We start from the raw sequence: 12,512 nt of genomic DNA, 5'->3' as shown, positions 1-12,512 counted from the left end.
TAACGGCACAAACCGGCACGAATCGAGCCCAAACGAATGACACCAGTTTGGAGCGATTTAGACAACATGGGGTGGAGAATAACGTCACCACTCCCGAAAACATTTTTGCTATATCTAAGGAAGGGAAATAGTTACAACGTTTGTTTTAAATGGCACAAACTGAGCACAAACGACCAGCACCGGTTTGGATCGATTTGAGCGAGATGGGGTGCAGTGTGATGTCACACAGCCCAAAAAAGAATGCTTAATATCTCAAACACCAAACCAGCACAAACGCTCATCTTTGCGGCACAAATCAGCACAAATGAAATAAATAGTTTTGGTGATTTTTTTATTATATGGGGTGCAACTTCACGGAGGTTTCACCGCTTCACATTTACGGTGTTGAAGTTTCAACTTATTGCAAGCAGGCGCTTCTAAATGTGTTTGGACGCAAAAACTTCTCAAATACTCCACAGACAACAGAGCTGTTTATTCACTCATTTGCTCTACAAAAAATGGATGATCAACCAAGAGATGAAAGTACAGAAAAAAAAAGCTTACAAAATAAATAAATAAAAACAAAAAGCAGCTTTGAAGTTCTTCATCTGTGGAGAAAATACTGTCTAGACATGTGGATTATTTTTTTATTTTTTTACACATGTTCAAAGGTCTGAGCAGAAAGTTGCACATAATTACATACAGGGATTTTTTTGGTGAAAACTGTCCTGTTCAAACGCTGTTTAATAAAGAGGATGATGCCAAATTCACCAACACGTTTTGATACGTACCTCTCACTGCGAGTTCTGCTTGTATCTCGCTGGTCATGTTGCCGCTGTCCGCCTGGCAACCGTATATCCCAGCATCCTCTTCTGTCAGATTCAGGATCTGCAGACTGCCTCCACCAATCACAGCGAAACGGTCATTGCTGGCAACAGAAGAGGAGAGAAAGAGAGATTAGGAAGTGTTGACAAGCTGTTGGGCAAAAAAAATGATTTTTCCTTTCAGGAAACTTTGTATCGTTTTCAGGATTGCAAACTATCTCAAGCACGGCTGTTACGCCGGCCTGAGACGGAATTAAAAACAGGATGCAGAATAGCTCTGGCTTTTCCTTTATAGCACTGAAGGTCACTTCCCTGGAGTTTCTCACTTAAGGTTTGTGTAGAAAAACTGTTCCTCAAAAATGATTGTGAGACAGGATGAACCGGGGAAAGAGAGACAGGGAGTAAATCTAAGATGAGCTGACAGAAAAAAAGGGCAATGGTCACAAACAACAGAAGAGAGAAGAGGAAGATCGAGAGAAGGACAGGGGAAGAGAGGAAGACAGAAAAACAGAAAGACAAAGAAAAAAAAAATGTTCCTCCTCAATTTGTAACGCCCAATTCGCAATGTGCTCTGAGTCCTCGTGGTGGCGTAGAGTTTCGCCTCAATCCGGGTGGCAGAGGACAAATCTCAGTTCACGCGAACGAGTCAGTTTCTAACAATGTAAAATGTCGCATTACTGCAACATTAAAACACTAATAGAAATTGTTGTATTCGTGAGACAATTTGAGTTATTAGAAATTGTTGTATTCGTGAGACAATTTGCGTAATTAGAAATTGTTGTATTCGCTAAAAAAAGATAATTTGCGTAATTAGAAATTGTTGTATTCGCGAAAGATAATTTGCGTAATTGGAAATTGTTGTATTCGCAAAAGATAATTTGCGTTATTAGAAATTGTTGTATTCGCGAAAGATATTTTGCGTTATTAGAAATTGTTGTATTCGCGAAAGATAATTTGCGTAATTGGAAATTGTTGTATTCACGAAAGATAATTTGCGTTATTAGAAATTGTTGTATTCGTGAAAGATAATTTGCGTTATTAGAAATTGTTGTATTCATGAAAGATAATTTATGTAATTGGAAATTGTTGTATTCACGAAAGATAATTTGCGTTATTAGAAATTGTTGTATTCGTGAAAGATAATTTGCGTAATTAGAAATTGTTGTATTCGCGAAAGATAATTTGCGTAATTGGAAATTGTAGTATTCGCGAAAGATAATTTGCGTAATTGGAAATTGTTGTATTCGCGAAAGATAATTTGCATAATTGGAAATTGTTGTATTCGCGAAAGATAATTTGCGTAATTGGAAATTGTTGTATTCGCGAAAGATAATTTGCGTAGTTGGAAATTGTTGTATTCGCGAAAGATAATTTGCGTAATTGGAAATTGTTGTACTCGCGAAAGATAATTTGCGTTATTAGAAATTGTTGTATTCGCGAAAGATAATTTGCGTTATTAGAAATTGTTGTATTCGCGAAAGATAATTTGCGTAATTGGAAATTGTTGTATTCGCGAAAGATAATTTGCGTAATTGGAAATTGTTGTATTCGCGAAAGATAATTTGCGTTATTAGTATCAGTTGAGCTGTCGAAATTAGCATGTTAATGCACGCAATTAATTGTAAAATAAAAACAATTTAAAAGGGCGTTCAAACAACGCTGCACTTACAGCACATTTTCTAACATTGTACACGGTCACTTCATGAGACAATTTACGTTATTATAAACTGCCGCATTCAAATAATAAGCTGGAATCTGTTGAGCTGTCGAAAATAACATTAATGCAGACAGTTTAAAAAAAAACGTTAAAAGGATGGTCAAACAACTTAACAGTGTTAGAAAACAATGTAAGAACTCCAGAACAATGTTTGTAAAACCATTCTTGCTTAAATTGTCACATGAAACATACATTTCAAATCAATGTAAAACGACGCATTAATGCAACATTACAAATTGAATTGGGGCAATTCGTGAGACAATTTATGGTATTATAAATTGTCGGCTTAATTTGATAAGCAAAAATCTGTCCAGCTGTTGAAATTAACGTGTTATCGCATGCAATTATTATTATTTATTTTTAAAAGAACAAACAATGTTGCAACGTTTCCTCAAATAAACTTTTTTTTTGTCTTCTTAAACTTAAAATTTACCTTAGATGTTTAAAATAGACACAAGATATTTTTACTGGAATACAATACAAATGTACATATTGAGAATGTTGTGTATCGCACACAAATGCTGATTTGCGTTTGTTGAAAATTTTAATTATTTGACCAGTTTTAAACATCTCGGACGGAATTGCTAGTTTTGCACGACACTGAAAGGATTTACAATATTGCCACTCGTTTACACCTCTTCATTTGTTCGTTTCCCCCTCAATGAATTGTAGAGATTATAATTTCCTCTAGTAAAAGCCGGTAGTTTGTGATATCGGTCACTGCATTTTTACTAGTTCAATTTAAAATAATCATTCAATACTGGACTAAGGAACGTAAAATGGTCATTCAATCCGGTTCAAAACGCAATTAAAGATTTCTATAATACATTTTGTAATAGTACAAATGGAATTTTTTTATATCAAAAATTACATTGTTACTGCTGCGATTGCCCATTCCTGATATCAACAATTGAATCAAAACTAGTAAAAATTCCAATTATTTATTTTAACATTAAATTGAGTATTTCAGATATCTAGAAAAAGGTTTCATATATTGTTAAATTGAAGACTTTACAATTTAGTTACAATCACATTGCAGATATCTGAAATTACCATTACCTCTAGTGAAAGCCAAATGTATTATTCGGTGAGTAATTACGTAATTATTTTTAAATCGAGATTAAACGATTTGATTAGCGCAAACATAAATTCTCAAATCAAGAATTTGCCATATCACAATAGTAATTCCACTGCTGATATCAAGTATCGAAACAATTGATTAACACGATTTAATGTCGAAAGGGCTTGTGATATAGGACCAAAAACGATCCCCATTCATCCGAAGAATTCCGTGGTGATCCGCCGGCTCACCGCAAAGCACTAAACAGCATTCCGACTCTAATCCGGGATTGGGTCGACATCTGATTCAGCCATAAGATAAGACAATTACAAGCACACGATGTTCCGAGTCTGCCTGACATTTCCCCCAAAAGCACTGATCCATGACCAGCTTCCTGTTTCAAGATCATCGCTCTTTTCATTAGGATAAAAACCGAATAAACTGGCCTCAGATCAGTATAACTCTATTTATCTGAACTGGCTTAAAATGCCGGGCAAAAATCCTTGCAGTCTCACTCAAGGGATTTGGCTCTTTGGCCTATCTAAATGCATGTTTACGCATGACCTGTAATGAATGACGGCCTCCGCTGATAAGGAGAGCTTTACACACAAACCATCTCACAATCTCCAGATTAGTGTTAAAACAACATACCAGAGGAGAAAACAATGAAGCAGGGTTAAGAATGAGACATTTTCTTGCGCTCACACACACTCTCCCCCACAAACACAGTGAAAGACTCTCTGTCAAAGCGTCTGAGGATCTGGCATTGTCGGCAATATCCCATTATTAGAATGTATCCCGCACCAGAAATACATTACACCGCCCAAAGACCATGAGAGAGGCAATTACGCCGTAAATGGAGTCTGTCAGCAATCATCGGTTCTGCACAGACAACAGGTGAAGAACCGCAATTAGACGTTATGCAGCTTTCAAATGACACCAAAAACTGAAACGGCCTCATTGGAGGAGGCCGAGAGAAACGGCTATATGTGTGTGTGTGTGTGTGTGTGTGTGTGTTTGTGTGTTGAAGGGGGTCATTAGTGTTTTAAACAGGTCATGATTAGTCTGCTCGACTCTTTGCAATGATCAATTCGATCTTTACAGAGTGCATCATTTCAAATTAAGGTGGGTGAGACAGAAACGGCGTAGAATACATTAGAATGGACAGAAACAGAACAGACTTATATGCAATGCAACGGTTCTGGTCCGAACGGTAATGTGCCACCTACCAAGGTGGCATTTTAAAGGAATGTTTCCGGGTTCAATACAAGTTAAGCTCAGTCGAGAGCATGTGTGGCATAATGTTGATTACCACATAAAAAAGCAACAGTTATGGTTACAGTAAGGCACTTACAATGGAAGTGAATGGGGCTCGTCAATAAATGTTAAAATACTAGAAAATAGCGTGAATGTGGCGGGATTTTTGCACAGTGGTATCGGACGGAAGGAGGTATTGCCCCAAGTGAAGGAGTTCAAGTACCTCGGGGTCTTGTTCACGAGTGAGGGGACAATGGAGCGGGAGGTTGGCCGGAGAATCGGGGCAGCAGGGGCGGTATTGCACTCGCTCTATCGCACCGTTGTCACGAAAAGAGAGCTGAGCCGGAAGGCAAAGCAAAATAATAAATAAATGTATAAGAAAATAAATAAAGGAATAAATGTCTTGATAAAACAAATATAATTCGTTTTTAATTAAATTGATTCCTGAATTTATTATTGTATGATTTTTTGTCTTTATTATTTTCTGTATTCTTTTTAACTATTATTTATTTATTAATTTATTTTGCATTGTTTTTATTTATGTGTTCATTCATTTTTATATTTATTTATTCCCACATATATTTATATATTTCCATATACATTTATTTATTTATACAAATAATAAATAAATACAAAAATAGATAAACGTGGGAATATTTAAATATGGAAATAAATATAAAAATTAATGAACGCATAAATAAAAAAATAAAAAAGTAAATGAAAGATTTTTTTTTTTAAAGAATAAAAATAAAAATAAATAGAGAAAATAATAAATAAAGAAAAAAAAATCATACAATAATAAATTCAGGAATACATTTAATTAAAAACTAATTATATTTGTTTTATCAAGACATTTATTCCTTTATTTATTTTCTTATTATTAAATTTATTTATTTATTATTTTTGCAGGTTTCGTCCTCCATACTCTAGTGTTTTCACCAAGAAACTGCCGCGACACGTAACAATCAACGAGCCCCCCAAAAATAATTTTGCAAAACTGTGGGTAAAATAACTTGATTCTAGGAGACCAGATAGTAAAATACACAAGGTTTTAAAAGTATAGCCACCAGATGTAAACATTTATACATATATTGGATGCAACTTTACACAGATTGTAAGATGCTAAAATCATGTCAACACATATAACGTCTTGTGGCTATACTTCTGAAACATATATAGACTGGCCCCATTCACTTCCATTCTAACCACGATATTTGCTTCTTTTTAAGAAATGAAGGACAAGTCAGGATCATTTGTTTTGTGGTAATCAACAATGTGCCACAAATGCTGCCAATCGAGCCTAACTTATGTATAAAGGACACTTTCACCTCTAAATACTCTCTTCTATCACCATACATATTAATTCATTCTTTATTCACTTCTCCAGTTCCCAGATTGCATTCCAGAATAAATGTATAAAGAAAGAGAAACATGATTAAATTTGCATGGGCCGCAGCAGGGGTGGAGATTTATCCCCAATCTTATTAGGCCAGGAACTGTTAAAAATAGGCCAAGCATACGTAAAATATCTACAATAACCCAACTCGCCATCAAGTTGTTAAAGTGTTGTGGGTGGTAGCCAAAGTGTTGCTTTTAGTGCATAACTATGCGGTTGCTAGGGTGTTCCGAGTGGTTGCTACGTGGTTACTTACTGGTCCAAGTCAAACGAGCTCACTTTCAACTCTCGAAGATATTCTGGTCTCTAGATATGGCTCGAATATTGCTCATCCGTCAATGTAATCCAATTTTCCCTGTTTTATCGGCCATCAGGTGCAAATCATAAGTCTGATCTCTTAAAAATGCACACTACACCATCTCACTACACTCTTAAAAGTGCACACTACACCGTCTCAGTACACTCTTAAAAGTGCACACTACACCGTCTCACTACACTCTTAAAAGTGCACACTACACCGTCTCACTACACTCTTAAAAGTGCACACTACACCGTCTCAGTACACTCTTAAAAGTGCACACTACACCGTCTCACTACACTCTTAAAAGTGCACACTACACCGTCTCACTACACTCTTAAAAGTGCACACTACATCGTCTCACTACACTCTTAAAAGTGCACACTACACCGTCTCAGTACACTCTTAAAAGTGCACACTACACCATCTCACTACACACTTAAAAATGCACACTACACTGTCTCACTACACTCTTAAAAGTGCACACTACACCATCTCACTACACTCTTAAAAGTGCACACTACACCATCTCACTACACTCTTAAAAGTGCACACTACACCGTCTCACTACACTCTTAAAAATGCACACTACACCATCTCACTACACTCTTAAAAGTGCACACTACACCATCTCACTACACTCTTAAAAGTGCACACTACACCATCTCACTACACTCTTAAAAGTGCACACTACACCGTCTCACTACACTCTTAAAAGTGCACACTACACCGTCTCAGTACACTCTTAAAAATGCACACTACACCGTCTCACTACACTCTTAAAAATGCACACTACACTCACTACACTCTTAAAAGTGCACACTACACCGTCTCACTACACTCTTAAAAGTGCACACTACACCATCTAACTACACTCTTAAAAATGCACACTACACTGTCTCACTACACTCTTAAAAGTGCACACTACACCATCTCAGTACATGCTTAAAAGTACACACTACACAGTCTCACTACACTTTTAAAAGTGCACACTACACCAACTCAGTACACGCTTATGTGCACACTACACCATCTCAGTACACGCTTAAGTACACAGTACACTCTTAAAAGTGCACACTACACTGTCTCACTACACTCTTAAAAGTGCACACTACACAGTCTCACTACACTCTTAAAAGTGCACACTACACAGTCTCACTACACTCTTAAAAGTGCACACTACACAGTCTCACTACACTCTTAAAAGTGCACACTACACAGTCTCACTACACTCTTAAAAGTGCACACTACACAGTCTCACTACACTCTTAAAAGTGCACACTACACAGTCTCACTACTCTTAAAAGTGCACACTACACAGTCTCACTACACTCTTAAAAGTGCACACTACACATTCTGTCTAACAGCTGAATGAATGAGCGTGCAGAGTATCTCTGACAACCTAATGTTTTATCGGCCATCAGGTGCAAATAATAAGTCTGATCACTTCAAATAACACACAAAAGTTGAACACTTATGTTTAGGGGTTTGTTCACATCCCAAACCCAAAGGATGAGCAATACTAATTGTGATGCCTCTGGTTTTGAGTGTAAGGAGCGTCGGTTGTATATCACTTCTTGAGCAAATATAATCCCATTTTAACAGAATAAAACACAAAGGATGGATCTAAAGAGGAAGATATGAGGTAATATCACAGCATGTAATCGCTTTTGCGCCTCCACAATGCAAACATTTCCAAACCCACCCCTGAAATCACATCAAGATAAATCTAGTGCCACAGAGGGCCATATAATGAATGATACGGACAAGATGACTGATTTACATGTCATGACAATTTCATCCTTCCTACATTATTCATGCACGCTTGATGACGTGCCGTCACAATGAGGGAGAAGATGGCGGCTATCTTACAAACTGTTCAATGCAATTTATGGCGTGTTGATGGTGTGCGTGACTGAGCCGTGCGTTCCAGATAAGAGCATCATCACCATACCATGCACATGCTGTACGTGCTTACACAATAGCCAGGTGGGAGAGCCGTGCGTGCTCCAAAACATTCATTTACACAGACGTCGGCAATTACCTCCATTGGATAATAAGGACATTTTACGCTAAGGAATTTGGGCAGAAGTTGAATAGTTGAATAGTCAATAGTGAGAGTGAATGGATTGTGTTTGTGGACTCCATGGCGACGGGCACGGCACTCATCCGCAGCGAGTTTGGTTTAGTATGCCAAGCCATGCAGAGGAAGCGGACTGCTGCCAGTGTGTGACGGAACGACGGGCAGATCTGAGGAAGAAAGAGTTTGCAAGATATCCCACGAGGCATTGCAGCTCTCTTGCATTTTACCTGAGAATTTTAATTGTTTTGCTGGTGCAGGAAAGAGCCGAGAATTCATTTGACAAGTACGTTTTACTCCGTGCACAGCAAGCGCCAATGTTGATGTGAACATTAACAGAAGCTCCTGACCCGTATCTGCATTATTTTATGCATTGCACTCTTGCCACACGATTGGCTGATTAGATAATCGCATGAATAAGCAGGTTTACAGGTGTACCTAATAAAGTGCTTGTTGAGTGTACATTCTATAAACTTCTATACACACACACACACACACACACACACACACACACACACACACACACACAGTTCGAAAAGAGTTCAGAGGAAATGTTTGGACCTACTTACCCCTCATCAATCGGCCGGCCGTTAAACGTCCAGCGCATAAATGGTACAGGATAGCCTTTCATGACGCACGGCAACAACACACTCTCCCCGACAACCTTTGCCACGGCAACCGGGCTCTGAAGGGTCTCCAGCTTCTCCTCTACACCCGAATCTACAACAAACAAAAACAGCATGCCAGATTCAAACTTGTGTCGTCCATTTGCGCACAAGGCGTTTGCGTGACTCCACAATCTCAAATCAAGTTTGAATTCACGCCACACTGCCCGTTTCCTGCCCTACCCGCCAACACTCGCAGCTCCGCCTCCTCGCTGGTTTTGGCCGGTCCCAGACCGTCAATCACGCAGCGGTAGAGTCCGGCATCGGTCCGGGTGGCGTTACTGATCACGAGGGCTCCGCTGGGCAGCTGTAACACCCTGCTGTCCAACTCGACGGTCTGATCGCCCCTCTCCCAGCGGGTGAATGGGGCGAGCTCCTCCGCCACCTCGCAGTTGAGCATCTCAGTGCCGCCCATACGCACGGACACGCCCTCCGGTTGGCTGAGGAACCGTGGAAGCCCTGAGGAAGTATAGATGGAGATTAGATGCTGAAGTACACACACTAATGATCAGTCATTAAGCTTGTTTGAGGGTCCGTTCGTTATCATATTCAACACATTCTAATAATACACAGATTAATAGCGGCTAATTCAGTACAGAAGCTGATTTCAATGCAGATTGAAATTTTCATCTAAATCAATAAAAATGCATGAAAAAATATAAATGGGTCATCAACTGTTCTTTGGGATGTTTTATTTATGTATGGAAAAGGGTGAGATTTGTTTTGGACAAATAAATGTGCAAATATTAAAATAATATTCAGACTAATAATTTGCTAAACTGATTGTTTAATTAGCATTTTACATAAACAGAGGTACATGGAGACTTTTCTAAGTACTTTGTAACAGTAAATAAATAAATAAAAATAAACAATTAACACTTCCCAAATGCTTTGTAATATTCTCAAAGAAGAATCATACACAAGGGACTGAAGAGAAACCCTGGAATTGTTATTTCTTGTCTTTAATCTTACAGTAACAAGTTTGCAAAAGACCCTGAAGTAGGTAGAAAAGAGCTACACACTACACAGTCTCACTACACTCTTAAAAGTGCACACTACACCATCTCACTACACTCTTAAAAGTGCACACTACACCATCTCACTACACTCTTAAAAGTGCACACTACACCGTCTCACTACACTCTTAAAAGTGCACACTACACCGTCTCACTACACTCTTAAAAGTGCACACTACACTCTTAAAAGTGCACACTACACTCTTAAAAGTGCACACTACACCGTCTCACTACACTCTTAAAAGTGCACACTACACTCTTAAAAGTGCACACTACGCAGTCTCACTACACTCTTAAAAGTGCACACTACACCGTCTCACTACACTCTTAAAAGTGCACACTACACCGTCTCACTACACTCTTAAAAGTGCACACTACACCGTCTCACTACACTCTTAAAAGTGCACACTACACTGTCTCACTACACTCTTAAAAGTGCACACTACACCGTCTCACTACACTCTTAAGTGCACACTACACCGTCTCACTACACTCTTAAAAGTGCACACTACGCCGTCTCAGTGCACTCATAAAAGTGCACACTACACTCTTAAAAGTGCACACTACACCGTCTCACTACACTCTTAAAAGTGCACACTACACTGTCTCACTACACTCTTAAAAGTGCACACTACACCGTCTCACTACACTCTTAAAAGTGCACACTACACCGTCTCACTACACTCTTAAAAGTGCACACTACACTCTTAAAAGTGCACACTACGCCGTCTCAGTGCACTCATAAAAGTGCACACTACACCGTCTCACTACACTCTTAAAAGTGCACACTATGCCGTCTCAGTGCACTCATAAAAGTGCACACTACACCGTCTCACTACACTCTTAAAAGTGCACACTACTCCGTCTCACTACACTCTTAAAAGTGCACACTACTCCGTCTCACTACACTCTTAACAGTGCACACTACTCCGTCTCACTACACTCTTAAAAGTGCACACTACACCGTCTCACTACACTCTTAAAAGTGCACACTACACCGTCTCACTACACTCTTAAAAGTGCACACTATGCCGTCTCAGTGCACTCATAAAAGTGCACACTACACCGTCTCACTACACTCTTAAAAGTGCACACTACTCCGTCTCACTACACTCTTAAAAGTGCACACTACTCCGTCTCACTACACTCTTAACAGTGCACACTACTCCGTCTCACTACACTCTTAAAAGTGCACACTACACCGTCTCACTACACTCTTAAAAGTGCACACTACACCGTCTCACTACACTCTTAAAAGTGCACACTACTCCGTCTCACTACACTCTTAAAAGTGCACACTACTCCGTCTCACTACACTCTTAAAAGTGCACACTACTCCGTCTCACTACACTCTTAAAAGTGCACACTACTCCGTCTCACTACACTCTTAAAAGTGCACACTACACTCTTAAAAGTGCTCACTACACTCTTAAAAGTGCACACTACTCCGTCTCACTACACTCTTAAAAGTGCACACTACACATTCTCTCTGTCTAACAGCTGAATGAATGAGCGTGCAGAGTATCTCTGACAACCTAATGTTCTCGCTGGCTATTTATGTGTCCCGGTTGATGTAGGGCTCGCTGTGGTCTAGAAACACTAGTGTGTGTGTGTGTGAGTGAGAGAGGGAGAAAGAGAGCACGATGCTCACTAAGAGGCCCACTGACAGATCTGTAAATTAGCTAGAGGCTACAGACCATTGTTTGATCTAGACAAACACACACACACACACACACACACAGCTCTTTAAATGTCCATCCATCTTCAACCGCTTATCCAAAGTCGGGTCGCGGGGGCAGCTGCTCCAGGAGGGCTGGACTTCCCTATCCCGAGCCACACTAACCAGCTCTGACTGGGGGACCCCGAGGCGTTCCCAGGCCAGTGTGGAGATGTAATTTCTCCACCTAGTCCTGGGTCTTCCCCGAGGCCTCCTCCCAGCTGGACGTGCCTGAAACACCTCCCTAGGGAGGCACCCAGGGGGCATCCTTACCAGATGCCCAAACCACCTCAACTGACTCCTTTCGACGCAAAGGAGCAGCGGCTCTACTCCGAGCTCCTCACTGATGACTGAACTCCTCACCCTATCTCTAAGGGAGAAGCCCGCCACCCTTCTGAGGAAGCCCACATCGCTTGTACTCGTGACCTTCTCTCGGTCTTATGGTCATGGTCACTTTAAATGTGGCAAATTTTAATTTGATTAATTGCGCATTCCTTTTACCC

The 12,512-nt window shown here is 39.7% G+C and overlaps 1 protein-coding gene across 1 annotated transcript in view; it reads right to left on the bottom strand.

The window, feature by feature from the left end:
* The window catches only part of LOC127640245 (neogenin-like), a 143,346-nt gene that overhangs the window by 51,192 nt on the left and 79,642 nt on the right, over positions 1 to 12,512 (bottom strand). Inside the window, 3 exon segments of the mRNA XM_052122696.1 lie at positions 771 to 907; positions 9,181 to 9,331; positions 9,460 to 9,735. Of these exon segments, the coding sequence (XP_051978656.1) occupies positions 771 to 907; positions 9,181 to 9,331; positions 9,460 to 9,735 (564 nt within the window).

This window comes from Xyrauchen texanus, chromosome 49 (genome assembly GCF_025860055.1).
Source record: "Xyrauchen texanus isolate HMW12.3.18 chromosome 49, RBS_HiC_50CHRs, whole genome shotgun sequence".
In the NCBI taxonomy this organism is placed as follows: domain Eukaryota; kingdom Metazoa; phylum Chordata; class Actinopteri; order Cypriniformes; family Catostomidae; genus Xyrauchen; species Xyrauchen texanus.
The sequence above is the reverse complement of the archived record's forward strand: the minus strand, read 5'-3'. Positions and strand labels throughout refer to the sequence as shown.